At 44.7% G+C, this 23,956-nt stretch overlaps 1 protein-coding gene across 3 annotated transcripts; it reads right to left on the reverse strand.

The window, feature by feature from the left end:
* Positions 1-3,482: 3,482 nt before the first annotated feature.
* Positions 3,483-22,672, reverse strand: LOC115181372 (TBC1 domain family member 31). 3 transcript variants are annotated; one of them, XM_029743280.1, is made up of 22 exons: positions 22,276-22,672; positions 21,905-22,051; positions 21,697-21,812; positions 21,301-21,479; positions 20,977-21,128; positions 20,661-20,820; positions 20,247-20,447; positions 19,924-20,085; positions 19,396-19,475; positions 18,769-18,915; positions 18,364-18,497; positions 18,037-18,170; positions 17,642-17,821; positions 15,577-15,809; positions 15,214-15,366; positions 11,799-11,934; positions 7,756-7,848; positions 7,406-7,546; positions 7,114-7,308; positions 6,196-6,349; positions 4,376-4,525; positions 3,483-4,110 (listed from the first exon to the last, which is right to left on the reverse strand). In XM_029743280.1, the coding sequence occupies exons 1-22, from the start codon at positions 22,347-22,349 to the stop codon at positions 3,767-3,769; spliced, it is 3,465 nt and encodes a 1,154-aa protein (XP_029599140.1). In that variant the 5' UTR covers positions 22,350-22,672; the 3' UTR covers positions 3,483-3,766. The 3 variants fall into 3 exon arrangements, with proteins under 3 accessions (XP_029599140.1, XP_029599141.1, XP_029599138.1); XM_029743281.1 differs by having other exon boundaries at positions 3,483-3,953; positions 15,511-15,809; XM_029743278.1 differs by having other exon boundaries at positions 15,511-15,809.
* Positions 22,673-23,956: the final 1,284 nt, after the last annotated feature.

Genomic DNA, 23,956 nt, shown 5'->3' on the forward strand with positions numbered 1-23,956 from the left:
GGGGACAGGTGAGCTGTTATGGGATTGAGAGCGTGACAGAGACCTGCTGTTTAAAGCACTCCCTCTAGTTGAGTGACAGAGGTGAACATGGCTGTCTGATCAGCTCAGTGGAGGCTGATAACACCTGACTGCACTCTTCACAGACTTGTCACTGCATTGTGTGTCTATCACTCTCTCACTGTGTCGAAAGTGTTCCACAGGGATGCTGGCCCATGTTGATTCCAATGCTTCCCACAGTTGTGTCAAGTTGGCTGGATGTCCTTTGGGTGTTGAAACCGTTGAGCGTGAAAAACCCCAGCAGCGTTGCAGTTCTTGACACCTACTGCCATACCCCATTCAAAGGCACTTCAATCTTTTGTCTTGCCCATTCACCCTCTGAATGTTACACATACACAATCCATGTCTCAATTGTCTCAAGGCTTAAAAATCCTTCTTTAACCTGTTTCTTCCCCTTCATCTACACTGATTGAAGCCAAGTTATCGTTACTCACCCTGTGTGTATATCCAAGTTATCGTTACTCACCCTGTGTGTATATCCTGTTGTTTACCAAGCATTTCACTGTTAGTCCACACCTGTTGTTTGCCAAGCATTTCACTGTTAGTCCACACCTGTTGTTTACCAAGCATTTCACTGTTAGTCCACACCTGTTGTTTACCAAGCATTTCACTGTTAGTCCACACCTGTTGTTTACCAAGCATTTCACTGTTAGTCCACACCTGTTGTTTACCAAGCATTTCACTGTTAGTCCACACCTGTTGTCTACAAAGCATCTGACAAATACAAGTTGATTTGATAAGGCTTTATTAAGGTTAATTACCTGGATACCTATGAGATAAGCAAGCCATAAGTCACCATCAGACCAAAAGCATGACTGGTGAGTATAGTCTGGCAAAGACTGAAACTAGTCAACAAGGCAGAGATGAAATGACTCAAAGTTGATTCAACAATACTTAAAAACAACTTAAATAACAAAATATAAATACACACAGGAGAGGGTTTTGCTACAAATCTCATTAAGACCATGGAAAGCTGTTGAATCATTGAAAACCATTGAATCCCTCTTTGACTAGTCAACACCAGGGTTGTGGTTAGTGGACAGCTGTTTGCTAAAAAATATCAGCATCTTCTTTCAAACGGATAAACGAGCAGAAAACCACAAAACATTTCAGGCTCCTTTTCAAGTCTAGATATGCAAAACAAAAGGCACAGCTGACCCCTGGGGGATGGTGTGTTGGTGTGTCGTGGTTACTGGGAGGTGGTAGAGTTTGTGTGTCGTGGTTACTGGGAGGTGGTAGAGTTTGTGTGTCGTGGTTACTGGGAGGTGGTAGAGTTTGTGTGTCGTGGTTACTGGTTACTGGGAGGTGGTAGAGTTTGTGTGTCGTGGTTACTGGTTACTGGGAGGTGGTAGAGTTTGTGTGTCGTGGTTACTGGGAGGTGGTAGAGTTTGTGTCGTGGTTACTGGTTACTGGGAGGTGGTAGAGTTTGTGTCGTGGTTACTGGGAGGTGGTAGAGTTTGTCCTGGTTACTGGGAGGTGGTAGAGTTTGTCCTGGTTACTGGGAGGTGGTAGAGTTTGTCCTGGTTACTGGGAGGTGGTAGAGTTTGTGTGTCGTGGTTACTGGGAGGTGGTAGAGTTTGTGTGTCGTGGTTACTGGGAGGTGGTAGAGTTTGTCCTGGTTACTGGGAGGTGGTAGAGTTTGTGTGTCCTGGTTACTGGGAGGTGGTAGAGTTTGTGTGTCCTGGTTACTGGGAGGTGGTAGAGTTTGTGTGTCCTGGTTACTGGGAGGTGGTAGAGTTTGTCCTGGTTACTGGGAGGTGGTAGAGTTTGTCCTGGTTACTGGGAGGTGGTAGAGTTTGTGTGTCGTGGTTACTGGGAGGTGGTAGAGTGTGTCCTGGTTACTGGGAGGTGGTAGAGTTTGTCCTGGTTACTGGGAGGTGGTAGAGTTTGTGTGTCGTGGTTACTGGGAGGTGGTAGAGTTTGTGTGTCGTGGTTACTGGGAGGTGGTAGAGTTTGTGTGTCGTGGTTACTGGGAGGTGGTAGAGTTTGTGTCGTGGTTACTGGTTACTGGGAGGTGGTAGAGTTTGTGTCGTGGTTACTGGTTACTGGGAGGTGGTAGAGTTTGTGTGTCGTGGTTACTGGTTACTGGGAGGTGGTAGAGTTTGTCGTGGTTACTGGTTACTGGGAGGTGGTAGAGTTTGTGTGTCGTGGTTACTGGGAGGTGGTAGAGTTTGTGTGTCGTGGTTACTGGTTACTGGGAGGTGGTAGAGTTTGTGTGTCGTGGTTACTGGGAGGTGGTAGAGTTTGTGTCGTGGTTACTGGGAGGTGGTAGAGTTTGTGTCGTGGTTACTGGTTACTGGGAGGTGGTAGAGTTTGTGTGTCGTGGTTACTGGGAGGTGGTAGAGTTTGTCCTGGTTACTGGGAGGTGGTAGAGTTTGTGTCCTGGTTACTGGGAGGTGGTAGAGTTTGTGTCCTGGTTACTGGGAGGTGGTAGAGTTTGTGTGTCGTGGTTACTGGGAGGTGGTAGAGTTTGTGTGTCGTGGTTACTGGGAGGTGGTAGAGTTTGTGTGTCGTGGTTACTGGGAGGTGGTAGAGTTTGTGTCGTGGTTACTGGGAGGTGGTAGAGTTTGTGTCCTGGTTACTGGGAGGTGGTAGAGTTTGTGTGTCGTGGTTACTGGTTACTGGGAGGTGGTAGAGTTTGTGTCGTGGTTACTGGGAGGTGGTAGAGTTTGTGTGTCGTGGTTACTGGTTACTGGGAGGTGGTAGAGTTTGTGTCGTGGTTACTGGGAGGTGGTAGAGTTTGTGTGTCGTGGTTACTGGTTACTGGGAGGTGGTAGAGTTTGTGTGTCGTGGTTACTGGGAGGTGGTAGAGTGTGTGTCGTGGTTACTGGGAGGTGGTTGAGTTTGTGTTGTGGTTACTGGTTACTGGGAGGTGGTAGAGTTTGTGTGTCGTGGTTACTGGGAGGTGGTAGAGTTTGTGTCGTGGTTACTGGGAGGTGGTAGAGTTTGTGTCGTGGTTACTGGGAGGTGGTAGAGTTTGTGTCGTGGTTACTGGGAGGTGGTAGAGTTTGTGTGTCGTGGTTACTGGGAGGTGGTAGAGTTTGTGTGTCGTGGTTACTGGGAGGTGGTAGAGTTTGTGTGTCGTGGTTACTGGGAGGTGGTAGAGTTTGTGTGTCGTGGTTACTGGTTACTGGGAGGTGGTAGAGTTTGTGTGTCGTGGTTACTGGTTACTGGGAGGTGGTAGAGTTTGTGTGTCGTGGTTACAGGGAGGTGGTAGAGTTTGTGTGTCGTGGTTACTGGTTACTGGGAGGTGGTAGAGTTTGTGTCGTGGTTACTGGTTACTGGGAGGTGGTAGAGCTTGTGTCGTGGTTACTGGGAGGTGGTAGAGTTTGTGTCGTGGTTACTGGGAGATGGTAGAGTTTGTGTGTCGTGGTTACTGGTTACTGGGAGGTGGTAGAGTTTGTGTGTCGTGGTTACTGGGAGGTGGTAGAGTTTGTGTGTCGTGGTTACTGGGAGGTGGTAGAGTCTGTGTGTCGTGGTTACTGGTTACTGGGAGGTGGTTGAGTTTGTGTTGTGGTTACTGGTTACTGGGAGGTGGTAGAGTCTGTGTGTCGTGGTTACTGGTTACTGGGAGGTGGTTGAGTTTGTGTTGTGGTTACTGGTTACCGGGAGGTGGTTGAGTTTGTGTTGTGGTTACTGGTTACTGGGAGGTGGTTGAGTTTGTGTTGTGGTTACTGGGAGGTGGTTGAGTTTGTGTTGTGGTCACTGGTTACTGGGAGGTGGTTGAGTTTGTGTTGTGGTTACTGGGAGGTGGTAGAGTTTGTGTCGTGGTTACTGGGAGGTGGTAGAGTTTGAGTTTTTGCCGCGGGCCGCCAGTTTCTGTCGCAGCTCTCTGATGTCCTGCATCAACTCCCTCTCTCTGCAGTCCAGCTCCCCTCGACCCCGGTCCAGAGAGACTGAGAAAACAAGACATCACAGGACTCTTCAGGGACTTACTGTATGGATGTACACTCAGCAAGATTACAGTGGGAACGGGCACATTGGGAACACTGAATGTCTTGGTAGATCTGAATTCTGTTGATATTTTCTGCTGGAGTACAGATCTGGAAAAACCTGTAAATATGGTGGTAGAAACAGTGACTGTAGATTTTTCTATTGTTATTGACTGTACATTTGTAACTGTTGTTTCTGTCGCACTGCTTTGCTTTATCTTGGCCAGGTCGCAGTTGTAAATGAGAACTTGTTCTCAACTGGCCTACCTGGTTAAATAAAGGACTTGTTCTCAACTGGCCTACCTGGTTAAATAAAGGACTTGTTCTCAACTGGCCTACCTGGTGAAATAAATACAAATGTGGTACGGACAGTCAGAAACACTCACAGCAAATGGAGTCGTCTGAGGTGGACTGGTTGTTTAGACAGATGTTGTTGGGACTGTGACGTTGTTGAGACTGACCAGGAGAAGCAACAGGATTGTGAAGCAGGCCACTAGTAGAGCACGGAGACCTGGCTCTCATCTCCCACTGTTGACCTGCCAAAACACACTGTATTAGTCACCAACACCCCATACACTGCAACCTTCAACATCAACTATTAGCTTAGAGGAACACTAACCTTCAACATCAACTATTATCTTAGAGGAACACTAACCTTCCACATCAACTATTATCTTAGAGGAACACTAACCTTCCACATCAACTATTATCTTAGAGGAACACTAACCTTCCACATCAACTATTAGCTTAGAGGAACACTGCAACATCAACTATTAGCTTAGAGGAACACTGCAACCTTCAACATCAACTATTAGCTTAGAGGAACACTGTAACCTTCCACATCAACTATTAGCTTAGAGGAACACTGCAACATCAACTATTAGCTTAGAGGAACACTGCAACCTTCAACATCAACTATTAGCTTAGAGGAACACTGTAACCTTCAACATCAACTATTAGCTTAGAGGAACACTGCAACATCAACTATTAGCTTAGAGGAACACTAACCTTCAACATCAACTATTAGCTTAGAGGAACACTGCAACCTTCAACATCAACTATTAGCTTAGAGGAACACTGTAACCTTCAACATCAACTATTAGCTTAGAGGAACACTGCAACCTTCAACATCAACTATTATCTTAGAGGAACACTAACCTTCCACATCAACTATTAGCTTAGAGGAACACTGCAACATCAACTATTAGCTTAGAGGAACACTGCAACCTTCAACATCAACTATTAGCTTAGAGGAACACTGTAACCTTCAACATCAACTATTAGCTTAGAGGAACACTGCAACATCAACTATTAGCTTAGAGGAACACTGCAACATCAACTATTAGCTTAGAGGAACACTGTAACCTTCCACATCAACTATTAGCTTAGAGGAACACTGCAACATCAACTATTAGCTTAGAGGAACACTGCAACCTTCAACATCAACTATTAGCTTAGAGGAACACTGCAACCTTCAACATCAACTATTAGCTTAGAGGAACACTGCAACCTTCATCAACTATTAGCTTAGAGGAACACTAACCTTCAACATCAACTATTAGCTTAGAGGAACACTGCAACCTTCAACATCAACTATTAGCTTAGAGGAACACTGTAACCTTCAACATCAACTATTAGCTTGGAGGAACACTGCAACCTTCAACATCAATTATTAGCTTAGAGGAACACTGCAACCTTCAACATCAACTATTAGCTTAGAGGAACACTGCAACATCAACTATTAGCTTAGAGGAACACTGCAACCTTCAACATCAACTATTAGCTTAGAGGAACACTGTAACCTTCAACATCAACTATTAGCTTGGAGGAACACTGCAACATCAACTATTAGCTTAGAGGAACACTGCAACATCAACTATTAGCTTAGAGGAACACTGCAACCTTCAACATCAACTATTAGCTTAGAGGAACACTGCAACCTTCAACATCAACTATTAGCTTGGAGGAACACGGCAACATCAACTATTTCCTCAGAACATTGACATCTTCAACATGAACCATTGGCTTAGAGGAACACTGAAACCTTAGGTGACAGGACTGTGGTGTAGTAGTGTGGGTGGTGGCGTAGAATGCTCAGCATACTACAGATAGATATAGAATGTATAGGGAGGACCTGACTGCCTATTCTCTCCACAACACAGAATCATGTCTGTTCTACAACATATTTCTATGGGGCTGGGCTCACTGAGTGAGTGGTCCTGGCTCCTGCGGAGGTTGTCTCTGTGCTGCTCGGTCTCCTCTTCCTCTTGGCTGAGGAAGACTCTCCGGTTGGCCTCAGCTGTGGCTGCAGCCTGCCTCTCCTCTTCTAGCTGGGCCTTCTGAGACACCACCTCCTCCCACTGAAACACACAATGGCTGAACACACTACACTCCTCCCGCTGAACCCACCCCCTCCCCCCTCCCGCTGAACCCACCGCCTCCCGCTGAACCCACCCCCTCCCGCTGAACCCACCCCCTCCCCCCTCCCGCTGAACCCACCCCCTCCCCCCTCCCGCTGAACCCACCCCCTCCCGCTGAACCCACCCCCACCCGCCTCCCGCTGAACCCACCCCCTCCCCCTCCCGCCTCCCGCTGAACCCACCCCCTCCTCCCACCATAAATCAATGACACAAGCATGCCCAGTGTAAGAGCCTTCAGTTGATCAAGAGGTACAGTAACTAACAGGACTCTCCATGACCTACTGTATATACCCTCCTCTACATCATCTCTCCTCCTACCCTCTGTCCCTCCATGACCTACTGTATATACCCTCTACATCATCTCTCCTCCTACCCTCTGTCCCTCCATGACCTACTGTATATACCCTCTACATCATCTCTCCTCCTACCCTCCATGACCTACTGTATATACCCTCCTCTACATCACCTCTCCTCCTACCCTCTGTCCCTCCATGACCTACTGTATATACCCTCTACATCACCTCTCCTCCTACCCTCTGTCCCTCCATGACCTACTGTATATACCCTCCTCTACATCATCTCTCCTCCTACCCTCTGTCCCTCTATGACCTACTGTATATACCCTCTACATCATCTCTCCTCCTACCCTCTGTCCCTCCATGACCTACTGTATATACCCTCCTCTACATCATCTCTCCTCCTACCCTCTGTCCCTCTACATCCTCCATGATGTTAACCAGCTGCTGCTCCTTGGTGCGGGTCTCTCTGTGTAGTCCAGCCAGATGGTGGTAGTGTCTGTCCCGGTCTGCATCCTCCTGGTCTAGACGCCTCATCACCTCAGCCTGCCACTCGGTGTCCACTCCCAGCTGGCCTGCTTCAGCTAAACACTCCTCTAGAACCTGAGACGTGGAGGAGATCAGTCTCTCTCTTTCCAATCATTGTTTAATAACCCCCTATATTTCAGTCTCAGGAAGTATACAGTAGATGAATGCTGACCTTCTTGGTTCCCAGGCTGACGTCAGTGTCGTTGTTAAGGAGGTGTTGGAAGGTGGTCTCCTCAACCTCTGACCTGTGTCTCCTGGTATCCACCTCTGCTCTGACCTCCTGAGTCACACGCACCTGCTCCTTGGCCAGTTGCTACAACACAAGGATTACATCATGACATTACGGTCTGGTGAATGAAGATCAAGCCATATTGTAACTGGATAGCGTTAAAATGGCCAATGTTAAATTACGTGTGGTGTCTTAACTTTATGCTGCAAGGAATATAATGTGAATGACAAGATAGTGTTTGTCTCAGGGGCAGGTCTCTGCACATCGTTGCTGTGATGAGGACAGTCACTGACCTGTTCAAACAGCCGTCTCTGTGCTTCCAGCTCCATCTGTCTGACTTGTATATCCTGTACTGCTGCTGCCGTCTCCTGGTCTCTGGTGTTCATCTGGCCCCAACAAACACCCCATTATATACAGTAGAGGACATATAGACACCCCATTATATATAGACACCCCATTATATACAGTAGAGGACATAGACACCCCATTATATATAGACACCCCATTATATACAGTAGAGGACATATAGACACACCATTATATACAGTATAGGACATATAGACACCCCATTATATACAGTAGAGGACATATAGACACCCCATTATATACAGTAGAGGACATATAGACACCCCATTATATACAGTAGAGGACATATAGACACCCCATTATATACAGTAGAGGACATATAGACACCCCATTATATATAGACACCCCATTATATACAGTAGAGGACATATAGACACCCCATTATATACAGTAGAGGACATATAGACACCCCATTATATACAGTAGAGGACATATAGACACCCCATTATATACAGTAGAGGACATATAGACACCCCATTATATACAGTAGAGGACATATAGACACCCCATTATATACAGTAGAGGACATATAGACACCCCATTATATACAGTAGAGGACATATAGACACCCCCTTATATACAGTAGAGGACATATAGACACCCCCTTATATACAGTAGAGGACATATAGACACCCCCTTATATACAGTAGAGGACATATAGACACCCCCTTATATACAGTAGAGGACATATAGACACCCCATTATATACAGTAGAGGACATATAGACACCCCATTATATACAGTAGAGGACATATAGACACACCATTATATACAGTAGAGGACATATAGACACCCCATTATATACAGTAGAGGACATATAGACACCCCATTATATACAGTAGAGGACATATAGACACCCCATTATATACAGTAGAGGACATATAGACACCCCCTTATATACAGTAGGACATATAGACACCCCATTATATACAGTAGAGGACATATAGACACCCCATTATATACAGTAGAGGACATATAGACACCCCATTATATACAGTAGAGGACATATAGACACCCCATTATATATAGACACCCAATTATATACAGTATAGTACATATAGGACACCCCCTTATATACAGTAGAGGACATATAGACACCCCATTATATACAGTAAAGGACATAGACACCCCATTATATATAGACACCCCATTATATACAGTAGAGGACATATAGACACCCCATTATATACAGTAGAGGACATATAGACACCCCCTTATATACAGTAGAGGACATATAGACACCCCATTATATATAGACACCCCATTATATACAGTAGAGGACATATAGACACCCCATTATATACAGTAGAGGACATATAGACACCCCATTATATATAGACACCCCATTATATACAGTAGAGGACATATAGACACCCCATTATATACAGTAGAGGACATATAGACACCCCATTATATACAGTATAGGACATATAGACACCCCATTATATACAGTATAGGACATATAGACACCCCATTATATACAGTAGAGGACATATAGACACCCCATTATATACAGTAGAGGACATATAGACACCCCATTATATACAGTAGAGGACATATAGACACACCATTATATACAGTAGAGGACATATAGACACACCATTATATACAGTAGAGGACATATAGACACCCCATTATATATAGACACCCAATTATATACAGTATAGTACATATAGACACACCATTATATACAGTAGAGGACATATAGACACCCCATTATATACAGTAGAGGACATATAGACACACCATTATATACAGTAGTGGACATATAGACACCCCATTATATATAGACACACCATTATATACAGTAGTGGACATATAGACACCCCATTATATATAGACACCCAATTATATACAGTATAGGACATATAGGACACCCCCTTATATACAGTAGAGGACATATAGACACCCCATTATATACAGTAGAGGACATAGACACGCCATTATATATAGACACCCAATTATATACAGTATAGTACATATAGACACCCCATTATATACAGTAGAGGACATATAGACACCCCATTATATATAGACACCCAATTATATACAGTATAGTACATATAGACACCCCATTATATACAGTAGAGGACATAGACACCCCATTATATACAGTAGAGGACATATAGACACCCCATTATATACAGTAGAGGACATATAGACACCCCATTATATACAGTAGAGGACATATAGACACCCCATTATATACAGTAGAGGACATATAGACACCCCATTATATATAGACACCCCATTATATACAGTAGAGGACATATAGACACCCCATTATATATAGACACCCCATTATATACAGTAGAGGACATATAGACACCACATTATATACAGTAGAGGACATATAGACACCCCATTATATACAGTAGAGGACATATAGACACCCCATTATATACAGTAGAGGACATATAGACACCCCATTATATACAGTAGAGGACATATAGACACCCCATTATATACAGTAGAGGACATATAGACACCCCATTATATACAGTAGTGGACATATAGACACCCCATTATATACAGTAGAGGACATATAGACACCCCATTATATATAGACACCCCATTATATACAGTAGAGGACATATAGACACACCATTATATACAGTAGAGGACATAGACACCCCATTATATATAGTTACCCCATTATATACAGTAGAGGACATATAGACACACCATTATATACAGTAGAGGACATATAGACACCCCATTATATACAGTAGAGGACATATAGACACCCCATTATATACAGTATAGGACATATAGACACCCCATTATATACAGTAGAGGACATATAGACACCCCATTATATATAGACACCCCATTATATACAGTAGAGGACATATAGACACCCCATTATATACAGTATAGGACATATAGACACACCATTATATACAGTATAGGACATATAGACACCCCATTATATACAGTAGAGGACATATAGACACCCCATTATATACAGTAGAGGACATATAGACACCCCATTATATACAGTAGAGGACATATAGACACCCCATTATATACAGTAGAGGACATATAGACACCCCATTATATACAGTAGAGGACATTTAGACACCCCATTATATACAGTATAGTACATATAGACACCCCATTATATACAGTAGAGGACATATAGACACCCCATTATATATAGACACCCCATTATATACAGTAGAGGACATATAGACACCCCATTATATATAGACAACCAATTATATACAGTAGAGGACATATAGACACCTCAGTATATACAGTAGAGGACATAGACACCCCATTATATACAGTAGAGGACATATAGACACCCCATTATATACAGTAGAGGACATATAGACACCCCATTATATACAGTAGAGGACATATAGACACCCCATTATATATAGACACCCCATTATATACAGTAGAGGACATATAGACACCCCATTATATACAGTAGAGGACATATAGACACACCATTATATACAGTATAGTACATATAGACACCCCATTATATACAGTAGAGGACATATAGACACCCCATTATATATATATAGACACACCATTATATACAGTATAGTACATATAGACACCCCATTATATACAGTAGAGGACATATAGACACCCCATTATATATATAGACACACCATTATATACAGTATAGGACATATAGACACCCCATTATATACAGTAGAGGACATATAGACACCCCATTATATACAGTAGAGGACATATAGACACCCCATTATATACAGTAGAGGACATATAGACACCCCATTATATACAGTAGAGGAAATATAGACACCCCATTATATACAGTAGAGGACATATAGACACCCCCTTATATACAGTAGAGGACATATAGACACCCCATTATATACAGTAGAGGACATATAGACACATTACACACAAAATAAAAGGATGGTTGAAAGAATGAATCTCTTCTTTCCATATTAAATACAGGGCGGTGACTGAAGTGAAAACAGACCTTCCTCTGTATCTGCTCGTCCAGTCTGTGTAGTTCAGTCAGTCTCTGGTCCTGCTGGTGTTTCAGGAAGCGTCTCCTGGCAGCATCCATCAGCTGCAGCTCCTTCACCTTCAACTCACGCTTCATGGCTGTTAACCTGGAGACACATTACAGACTGTCAGAGAGACTAACCTGGAGACACATTACAGACTGTCAGAGAGACTAACCTGGAGACACATTACAGACTGTCAGAGAGACTAACCTGGGGACACATTACAGACTGTCAGAGAGACTAACCTGGAGACACATTACAGACTGTCGTCAGAGAGACTAACCTGGAGACACATTACAGACTGTCAGAGAGACTAACCTGGGGACACATTACAGACTGTCAGAGAGACTAACCTGGAGACACATTACAGACTGTCAGAGAGACTAACCTGGGGACACATTACAGACTGTCAGAGAGACTAACTTGGGGACACATTAGGCTGTCAGAGAGACTAACCTAGAGACACATTACAGACTGTCGTCAGAGAGACTAACCTGGAGACACATTAGACTGTCAGAGAGACTAACCTGGAGACACATTACAGACTGTCAGAGAGACTAACCTGGGGACACATTACAGACTGTCAGAGAGACTAACCTGGGGACACATTACAGACTGTCAGAGAGACTAACCTGGGGACACATTACAGACTGTCAGAGAGACTAACCTGGGGACACATTACAGACTGTCAGAGAGACTAACCTGGGGACACATTACAGACTGTCAGAGAGACTAACCTGGGGACACATTACAGACTGTCAGAGAGACTAACCTGGGGACACAGACTGTCAGAGAGACTGACCTTGGAACAGGGAACTCAAGTCTATTTCAGCTTAATTAGTGACATCACATTTAATGGGCTTGTACCAAGTAATTTATGAGGATCAATAACTATGACATGAGAGTCACATTACCTCAGAATGTACTTCCTTCTGAGGATCCTGACTGAATATGATGCAGACACAGTTCTGGCTTGGAAAGAGGGGGACCTAGTCAAATTGGACAACTGAATGTATTCAACTGTGTCTTCCTCTCTGAATCAGCCTTAATCGACATCCACGTCTTCGGCGCCCGGGGAACAGTGGGTTAACTGCCTTGCTCAATGGATTCGATCTAGCAACCTTTCAGTTGCTCTAACCACTAGTCTACCTGCCCGCCCCTACACTCTAACCACTAGTCTACCTGCCTGCCCCTACACTCTAACCACTAGTCTACCTGCCTGCCCCTACACTCTAACCACTAGTCTACCTGCCTGCCCCTACACTCTAACCACTAGTCTACCTGCCGTCCCTACACTCTAACCACTAGTCTACTTGCCTGCCCCTACACTCTAACCACTAGTCTACCTGCCGTCCCTACACTCTAACCAGTCTACCTGCCTGCCCCTACACTCTAACCACTAGGCTACCTGCCCCTACACTCTACCCACTAGTCTACCTGCCTGCCCCTACACTCTAACCACTAGTCTACCTGCCTGCCCCTACACTCTAACCACTAGGCTACCTGCCGCCCCTACACTCTACCCACTAGTCTACCTGCCCCTACACTCTACCCACTAGTCTACCTGCCTGCCCCTACACTCTAACCACTAGTCTACCTGCCGTCCCTACGCTCTAACCACTAGTCTACCTGCCGCCCCAACGCTCTAACCACTAGTCTACCTGCCGTCCTTACACTCTAACCACTAGTCTACCTGCCGTCCCTACGCTCTAACCACTAGGCTACCTGCCTGCCCCTACACTCTAACCACTAGGCTACCTGCCGGCCCTACACTCTAACCACTAGTCTACCTGCCGGCCCTACACTCTAACCACTAGTCTACCTGCCGTCCCTACACTCTAACCACTAGTCTACCTGCCGCCCCTACACTCTAACCACTAGTCTACCTGCCGCCCCTACACTCTAACCACTAGTCTACCTGCCGCCCCTACACTCTAACCACTAGGCTACCTGCCGCCCCTACACTCTAACCACTAGTCTACCTGCCTGCCCCTACACTCTAACCACTAGTCTACCTGCCGTCCCTACACTCTAACCACTAGGCTACCTGCCGCCCCTACACTCTAACCACTAGTCTACCTGCCGTCCCTACACTCTAACCACTAGTCTACCTGCCGTCCCTACACTCTAACCACTAGTCTACCTGCCGTCCCTACACTCTAACCACTAGTCTACCTGCCGTCCCTACACTCTAACCACTAGTCTACCTGCCTGTCCCTACACTCTAACCACTAGTCTACCTGCCGCCCCTACACTCTAACCACTAGTCTACCTGCCGTCCCTACACTCTAACCACTAGACTACCTGCCGTCCCTACACTCTAACCACTAGGCTACCTGCCGTCCCTACACTCTAACCACTAGTCTACCTGCCTGCCCCTACACTCTAACCACTAGTCTACCTGCCGTCCCTACACTCTAACCACTAGACTACCTGCCCCTACACTCTAACCACTAGTCTACCTGCCTGCCCCTACACTCTAACCACTAGTCTACCTGCCTGCCCCTACACTCTAACCACTAGTCTACCTGCCGTCCCTACACTCTAACCACTAGGCTACCTGCCCCTACACTCTAACCACTAGTCTACCTGCCGCCCCTACACTCTAACCACTAGGCTACCTGCCCCTACACTCTAACCACTAGGCTACCTGCCACCCCTACGCTCTAACCACTAGTCTACCTGCCTGCCCCTACACTCTAACCACTAGGCTACCTGCCCCTACACTCTAACCACTAGGCTACCTGCCACCCCTACGCTCTAACCACTAGTCTACCTGCCAGCCCCTACGCTCTACCTGCCTGCCCCTACGCTCTACCTGCCTGCCCCTACACTCTAACCACTAGTCTACCTGCCTGCCCCTACGCTCTAACCACTAGTCTACCTGCCATCCCTACACTCTAACCACTAGTCTACCTGCCTGCCCCTACACTCTAACCACTAGTCTACCTGCCTGCCCCTACGCTCTAACCACTAGTCTACCTGCCTGCCCCTACACTCTAACCACTAGTCTACCTGCCGCCCCTACACTCTAACCACTAGTCTACCTGCCGTCCCTACGCTCTAACCACTAGTCTACCTGCCTGCCCCTACACTCTAACCACTAGGCTACCTGCCTGCCCCTACACTCTAACCACTAGTCTACCTGCCTGCCCCTACACTCTAACCACTAGTCTACCTGCCTGCCCCTACACTCTAACCACTAGTCTACCTGCCCGCCCCTACACTCTAACCACTAGTCTACCTGCCTGCCCCTACACTCTAACCACTAGTCTACCTGCCCGCCCCTACACTCTAACCACTAGGCGACCTGCCTGCAGTGAATGATTGATGTAGTAATAAATTGGCATACATAGATGACTGTATGTGTGTCTGTTCTCTGACCTGGTTCTCTGTTCAGCCAGCTTGCTCTCCTCCTGCTGTAGGATGTCCCTGCGTTTCTCCTCAGCCTGCTGCAGTAACTCCTGCTGGGTGTACCACGCCTCGTCCTCAGCCTGCCTCTGAACCACCTCCGCACGCAGTTCCTGCACCGCCTGCCTGGAGAGACACACACACACATCTGACACTGTTATTTGACACAAATACTAAAGAAGGCTTTGACCGAAACGTCCGTGTCAAGCTTTTTCCCTGCTACTGCAAGAAAAACAGAGATAAGATATTAAGATTTGACTTTGTGTGAACCTTATTGTCTTTGCCGGTGTTCTAGAATGCCACAGAAAGGATAAGATGCCAATGATACAATCTGACCTCTCTCTGAGGTAGTCCACCTCCTGCTGGCGTATCCTCTCTCTCTCCTGAGACTGGTACTCCACTATGTAGGTGGGGTACTTGTTGAAGACAGGGTACTGTCCCCTGGTCAGAGGCTGAAAGTCATCCAGCATGTTCCTGGGGTGGATGTCTGCTGGGGTGCTCTCCATCAGCCTGTATGTCTCCTTTATCGCGGCGCTGACGTCCAGGTTGTTACGGTGATGGAAGAAATACTGAGAGAGAGGGAGGGAGGGAGGGAGAGAATCAAGTGTGCATTTTTCCCTTTATGAAGAAGAAGGTAAATATACTGTAGCTGCAAGAAGCAATGAACAGGGTTCATAGGATGGCAGAAAGGACACCTGGGTAATAGTTTCCTATTTCTTTTTAAGATATCAATGCCAAACTTAACATGGTTCCTCATGGTAATGTCTCTGATGACCCTAAAAAGTTCCAAGTTCACAGGCCATTGTGGAGTGGATTTACAAAGGATTTAAAATGGACTCTTAAATTTTGATTTCCTGATTTATCAATAACTCAGCCGTCTCTTAAAAAAAAAAAACGTTTTGCTTAAGGTTTACCAAAATGTCCCAGATTCAGGAAAATATATCCTGACAGACCTTATGGCAGAATCGCATTAGTGGAAACCAAGACTGTTCTCAGGGAAAGCTGGGTTGTAGCTAGATATGTTAAGAGTCGTGTCGGGGAAAATGTATAGTATTTTAGCTAACCCTAAACCTAATTTTACTAACCTACCATGTTAATTCTCCTAACCTGCTGCATATGTTCTCTTAACCTGCTGCGAAAAGTCACTTCTTCTAGTCAAAACCGGCAGACCTGCCCTGAGAACAGTGCGAGTATCCACTCATGCGAAAGTGCTTTGATGGGTCCTTGAGGCAAATTTGTTCAGCATGAGGAAAGATACCTACATACAAAGTTCCAAGTCTCTAGGTCAAGGGGTATTCAACTGGGGGTGAACACATTTTGAATGACATACCTACAGTAGAAAAGAGGAGAATATCTTCATTCTAATGATGTCAATTTTATTTCTCAACTCCTTATAATGAACCAATCACACTCATTGGAGTAGCTGACACAGGCTTTGAAAAAGCCCCTGCTAATAGGCTACCAGTTCGACAAGTACCGATGGCTGCTGGTAGGATTTCTGGACTTGGACATTCCTGTTTTGCCAACAACATGGCTAACCTTTGTTTAACCAGCTAAACAGCTGCTCTTAGGAAACAGGATTTTGGAATTAACACTTCCTCTTCCAATTATAAATGTGTTGAGGTCAAATAATGAAACTCTATTTACCAAATCTATTCATTTTAAAATGTTTATCACTTCTCCTTGACATTATCATTCATCTGATGATAAGACGTGTACATTTACATGTATTTATTTTTGCTAACATATGATGGGGGTCCCTGGGAAAGAGTCCATGGAAGGAGTCCCTGGGAAGGAGTCCCTGGCCAATGAAAGTGTCCTTTCCCGTGGTTTATATAAAACATCTTACCATAAACCTTCCCATGGTTTATTTAAAACATCTTACCTCATCTCCCCATGGTTTATATAAAACATCTTACCTCATCTCCCCATGGTTTATATAAAACATCTTACCTCATCTCCCCATGGTTTATATAAAACATCTTACCTCAAACCTTCCCATGGTTTATATAAAACATCTTACCTCACCTTCCCATGGTTTATATAAAACATCTTACCTCATCTTCCCATGGTTTATATAAAACATCTTACCTCATCTCCCCATGGTTTATATAAAACATCTTACCTCAAACCTTCCCGTGGTTTATATAAAACATCTTACCTCATCTCCCCATGGTTTATATAAAACATCTTACCTCATCTTCCCATGGTTTATATAAAACATCTTACCTCATCTCCCCATGGTTTATATTAAACATCTTACCTCATCTCCCCATGGTTTATATAAAACATCTTACCTCAAACCTTCCCATGGTTTATATAAAACATCTTACCTCATCTCCCCATGGTTTATATAAAACATCTTACCTCATCTTCCCATGGTTTATATAAAACATCTTACCTCAAAGTCCTCTTTGTGGCTGCAGAGCAGTAGTGGAGCGCGGCAGCAGGTGACATAGGAGACCACAGATACCAATAAGAAGGCAGGATGGTTAGAGAAGACGTTGTCAAACAGTTTGAGCCACTCATCTCTGGTCAGCACCTCAGAGAACAGAGTCTCTAACAGGGGCCACACATACAGCTGGAGGAGAGGGGGGGAGAGAGATAGAGGTTATTAAAGAGTTTCAGCCACTTTTCTCTGGTCAACATCTCAGAGAACAGAGTCTCTAACAGCGAATGGAAATGTATCACTGAACGCTTGTTTGTGGGAGCAGATATAAAACAACCATACAATACTAGTGTCATTATAATACAGTGGTAACGAGCGTTTAAGAAGAGATCTCCTGGTCGTCTCACCTGAGAGGTGACTCCACAGTCGATGAGGTGCTGCAGCAGTTCCTTGTCATGGTGAGCCAGAACATTCTCTGCCATGCTCAGTATGTTGAGAGGAGGGTTGGGGAAGTATTCAAACCAGTGCTGGCACCAGTTCACTGCAAAGGACAAACAAAACTGTCGATACCCTATTTTACAACCAAAGTGCAACAACAAAGTTACATAAACAAGGTACACGAAAAAGAAAATTGAAAAAGTGACAAATATTCAGCAACTCTAAGTTAGCAAACAGGGCCGACATGAAAGGACAAGTGAAACAGGATTCAGTTTCTAGTACTGTATGTACACTACCTATAGTGGTGGCAACCACTTCAAAACAGAGCAGTGGGTTATTCTGGAAGAGCTTGACGAAGGGAAACGCCACCAGAGGGAGGTAGTCCGTCTCTCCAAAGATGGCCGCCCAGTGGGCTAGTGCAGACAACACTCTGTAGGCAGACAAGAGATGGAAATGACAGCACTGTCAGATATACCCATCATGATTCATGGAAATGACAGCACTGTCAGATATACCCATCATGATTCATGGAAATGACAGCACTGTCAGATATACCCATCACAATAATGAATCATCAAGGACGTTTTGATAAAAATTGAAGAACCATTAACTATTAATAATTCCAGATCATCTGAACGTGCCCATGCCAGGCCAACATGACAGCAGGCCCATAGTGCCAGCCAGGTAAGTGGTAAGTATACCTTTGAAGTCCCCGCTGCAGTTTGTGGCTCTTGATGGGGTATCGCTCCTGGATGCTGAGGTAGGCAGAGTGCAGGCCTTTATCGGTCAGACTGCTGAAGGCTGCGTGGTTCTCTGGCAGACGCAGGAGGGACCTCCACACAAACATCCTGAGGAGAAATAAACGCATGATCATCGTAATGGAAACGGTTTACTGTAGTGTATAAAGGAGCACCGTTTACTGTAGTGTATAAAGGAGCACCGTTTACTGTAGTGTATAAAGGAGCACCGTTTACTGTAGTGTATAAAGGAGCACCGTTTACTGTAGTGTATAAAGGAGCACCGTTTACTGTAGTGTATAAAGGAGCACCGTTTACTGTAGTGTATAAAGGAGCACCGTTTACTGTAGTGTATAAAGGAGCACCGTTTACTGTAGTGTATAAAGGAGCACCGTTTACTGTAGTGTATAAAGGAGCACCGTTTACTGTAGTGTATAAAGGAGCACCGTTTACTGTAGTGTATAAAGGAGCACCGTTTAGTGTAGTGTATAAAGGAGCACCGTTTAGTGTATAAGGAGCACATTTGTATGTTGCTGCCCCTCATTAAAACTGTGACACCTTGGCCCTGATTCCTGATTTGTAGTTAGTTACCTGTATTTAGCTGGATATTCTCCAAATGCCTTCAGTAACGTCACAAGTCTCTTCTTGTTTAGACCGTCAGGCAGTTCATTCTGAAAAAGAAAATCCACAAATCAGTTGAACGCCTCACTTGATTCAAAAGAACATCATTCAAAATTTGGATGAGGAAAACCAATGGTAAAATCACGAGACAGCACGGCTCCAGACCAGAGAACTAAATAAGGTCATGCTATTATACGGTCACTATGAGATTATACCACAAGTATCTATGCTTCTGTCTGCCATGTGTTTCTGCATGCTCTACAGATGTAGGCTCTTAATTTGAGGCAGTTTGCTACAGAGGGAAAATAATCCTGGAGCAACAGGAAATGTGAATTATAATATGGATTATAATTAATGGACATTTTTTTGTTGGGGTCGAAATCTGACATTTTCAAGGGGAAATTACAAACTTTAGAAGCCTTTTAAAACCTTGAATACAAGTTCGCATTTCCTGTTGTGCAACAAAAGAGTGATCCAATGAATATCCTACATCTGTACCTCTTTATCCTCTGTCATGGGGACAGCTGGAGGCCTCAGGACTTTGGTATTGACTCGTCGACCAGAGGTTTTGGCCGGCCGCTGGACCGCTTCTGACTTCACCTTCATCGTCAGAGCCGAACACTCTCCTCCAGACACCACTTTGACCAGGGACGGAGGAGGCTAGGAGAGGATGACGAGTGGCTCAGGGGAAGGCAGAAACATGACTGATGTGTGCTAATCTAAAAACTACACAGATGAAACAAAGCTGCCTGGGTCATTTAGCAAAATTCAAGGACACGTGTCAGATGAACAGCCTTTTTAATCATTCTGATGATTGCTACCTTGTTGTAGTCCTGGGTCAGACACTGAACACTGTAGATGTTCAGGCTGCCATTATCCATTATCGTGACAATATGGCGTCCGTTGGGACTGACAGTGGCTGCGGTGATGGCGTCATCATGGGATCCGATGTTGAAGAGCAGCTTGCAGGTCTGGATGTTGATGAAACGCATCACACCATCCTGACTCAGCACCCCAAGAGTCTGAAGAACAAAAACTAAATGTTTTCTCATTTACCAACCACCGAGACAAATAAAGCATGTTCTCCAAAATACATCAGTATCAGATAGCATTGGCTGTACATTGGCTGCTTTCTTGGCAAGGGTTCACTTGAAAAAGAGATGTAAAACTCAACGTGACTTCGGTGGTTAAATAAAGGATGAATAAATAGAATGAATGAATGAATGAATACATACCTGGCTGGCCCCACCATCGAAGCTGTCTGGTAGGAACTCCAGCTGTCTGACAGTGCGGACCTTGGGAGGCATCTGGACCACTCTAAGCAGCTGCCTGGTGTCCAGACACCACAGATGGAGAAGGTTGGATCTGCCCCCTGCAACCAGAATCTTCCCATCACTTTGAAGAGAACACAGATGGTTTTAGGAGGACATTACTGGTACTGAACATCTGCTTTGTTGTTCAGGGCTTATCTGTAATAGTCACAGCCCCACAGACAGACACACTTTTGTATATTAGACTTCCACTTCCACTCAACCTTTCAAAAACACACACCGTGTGACAGCAAATGCCTTGTAGTGTATCCTGGGTCCCTCATCAGGAACAGGCAGCTGGTATTTGCAGAACAACGTGTCACTCTCCCAGGCAAAGATGGAGTCATCGTTGAAACAGCTGAGGATGGTGTTACTCAGAGGAAGAAAGAACACCTAGGAAAAAAATAACACACAGTTCAAATGAATTTTCACTAATTCAGATAAATTGTTTAGAGTTCTACAAAATGTTAAATATAAAAAGGCACTGTGTGAATTTTGCCATTATGTATTCATTCTATTGTCAAATCGGAAAAAAGAAATGATTCCGTTCTGTAAATGATCTAACCCTCTGTATGCCGACAGACTGACGGACATTGAGTTTCCTCTTCCTCTGGAAGGTGTCCAGGTCCCAGAGCTGAGCCGTGTCAGCTGACGTACTGATGGCGTAGCGGCCAGAGCCATGGACCGACACGGAGGATACCGCCCCCTCGTGACCCCGCATCCAGCTCACCAGCTGCTTCGTATCTGACGGAATCAAACAATCAATCAATCTGTTTATTGTTCCAATTGGCAAACACCCGGCAAAAACGCCATTATCTGATGGAATCATTGGTCTTTCAATGTACTGGAAGTTTGGGTACACAGGCAAATACACCACAGAAGATGACTTTACCCTCCTCAATCAGCTAATCAGTTCCTAACCTTTTGGAAAACAATTATGCAGCAATGTAAGGAGTCATACCTTTGTCAAAGCACTTGATGGAGTAGTCTGCAAGAGCAACCAAGAATTCCGTTGTTCTGCGCAAGTTGAAAGCCAAGGCAGTGCAAGCTTGACCAGTTTTCTGAACAAGTCTAAACCTGGAGAGAGACAGAACAGGTATGAGCACAGCCTGCACCAGTAAGAGTATTGCAATGCAATATTGTGGTGTTGACAGTGTGACATACTGCACCTGTTTCTGGTGATGTCAAAGACATAAATATTCCCATGGTGGTCTCCAGCCAGGAAAGAGTCCCCAGTAGTGTCAAAGGTGACATGAAGGAAGCGGACTGTTTTGGACTGGTAGGCAGCTGCACTGCGAATCACTGTGACCATGACCCTGTTAAAGCAAAAACTGTTATTATGGTCTACATACAAGATGCACGTCTAGCTGTCAGACAAGAATGCAAAGCACAGCTTCTATTCAAGATATGCAGAAACAAACAATAACAATCCCCTCTCGTTTACGATCAACAACACTCAACAGCCAGGCTTCACTATCACAAGGTGATGGAGACTCAACAAGTGGGTTATGAGCTAACATTATCCTTTGCAACGACCTACCCAGTATTACTTGGTGTTGGTTTTCGATGCCATACTTTTCCCTCCTCCTTGTTTCCAATGTCGGTCGTTTGCATTTTTTTTTGATGAGCAGAATTGGGGATATGATACGTTTGGATCTAGCTAGCTAGCGAGTTAGCAGTGGTAACTAATTCACAGTTGATTAGCAAGCCGGCTAGCCTGAATACCAGCCTATCGTCTGGCGGTCTGTACAGCGCGAAATTTGAAAGAACACGTTATTGCCGGTCTCCAATCGCAAGAAGAGCATTCACAAGCATATTATCGAGCAGTCAATATCCCGCTAAATTATTTATTGAGAACAAAACTAAAATGAAAGCCATAGTTATAAATCTGTCTTCAGTTAAAAAGTTGTCAGCGGTTATCTTGTCGCTTCTTGAATGACGTCAAGAATGGGATGTAAACAGTAGCAGGAATTGTGGTTACTGGAGTTCTCTACGATCAAATAGGTTAAATTGGAGGATTGGAGGTTTGAAACCTCTCTGTGTAGATGTACCACAGTTAAAAAGTTACAAGAGAGAAAAAACTAATAAATGTGATTGTTCTAAAGTCATTACTGCTAATTATAAGGGGGTGGATAACATAGCCATAGGCCATGAAGGTGGCCAAGGACCAATGCCATGTCAAGTTTTGGTTTAGCAAAAAGTATGATAGATGGACACTTTCTCAAGGTGATCACAATACAATACAATATCAAATGTATCTAGCTAGCTACAGTATTTGACACCTGTCTTGTTTGCCTGCACTTTTAGCTACGCGGTTCTAATTATATACACTAACGTTGCTTTCAATTGTATTGAGACAAAATATCTTAAAGGATCATATTATTAAACAGACTTTCCAAAAGTGGGTCTGTTGTAGACCCACTTTCTCTCTGCTGACCTCATGTCAAAATAAAAGTCCTGCACGTGCACCATAAGTGGTCAAAAAAGGAATAACTTGTGGGGGGCTTTTATTTTGACATTAAGTAAGCAGAGAGGAAGTGGGTCTACAACATACCCACGTTTGGTAAGTGTGTTTAATAATACGATCCTTTAGATATTTTGTCTCAAATTCCCCAGCCATAATGACCAACCGTCCTGCCCACCGGCACAGTAGGTTCAAATGCCATTGTATTTAACTTCTGGCTTCCCACGGTATGTTTTTGTGCAACCGGCCTCACAACTGCAGACTGTGTGTAACCATGTCAGCCCAAGACCTCCATATCCGTCTTCTTCACCTACTGGATCGTCTGAGACCAGCCACCCGGACAGCTGATGAAACTGGGGGTTTGCACAACCAAAGAATTTCTGCACAAACTGTCAAAAATCGTCTCAGGGAAGCTCATCTGCGTGATCATCGTCCTCACCAGGGTCTTGTCCAGTGGAGGCTGCTGAGGGGAGGACGGCTCATTATAATGGCTGGAACGGAGCAAATGAAATGGGAACATGTGTTTGATGTATTTGATACCATTACACCTATTCTGCTCCAGCCATTACCACGAGCCCGTTCGCCACAATTAAGTTGCCACCAACCTCCTGTGGTCTTGACCTGACTGCAGTCAGTGGGCAAATGCTTACCTTCGATGGATAAATCCCGGTTTCAACTGTACCGGACAGATGGCAGAGAGCGTGTATGACGTCGTGGGGGCAAGCGGTTTGCCGATGTCAACGTTGTGAACAGAGTG

Source organism: Salmo trutta, unplaced genomic scaffold (genome assembly GCF_901001165.1).
Source record: "Salmo trutta unplaced genomic scaffold, fSalTru1.1, whole genome shotgun sequence".
NCBI classification, from domain to species: domain Eukaryota; kingdom Metazoa; phylum Chordata; class Actinopteri; order Salmoniformes; family Salmonidae; genus Salmo; species Salmo trutta.

What these genes read in the sequence shown, in the direction of transcription:
- LOC115181372 (XM_029743278.1), bottom strand. Translation starts at nt 22,349, where the DNA reads ATGCAAACGACCGACATTGGAAACAAGGAGGAGGGAAAAGTATGGCAT. An exon ending in AAGGCATTTGCTGTCACACG is followed by an intron (nt 20,821 to 20,976) that starts GTGTGTGTTTTT and finishes TTCTCTTCAAAG; the next exon opens with TGATGGGAAGATTCTGGTTG. An exon ending in GAGCCAGGACCACTCACTCA is followed by an intron (nt 4,526 to 6,195) that starts GTGAGCCCAGCC and finishes GTGTTTTGGCAG; the next exon opens with GTCAACAGTGGGAGATGAGA.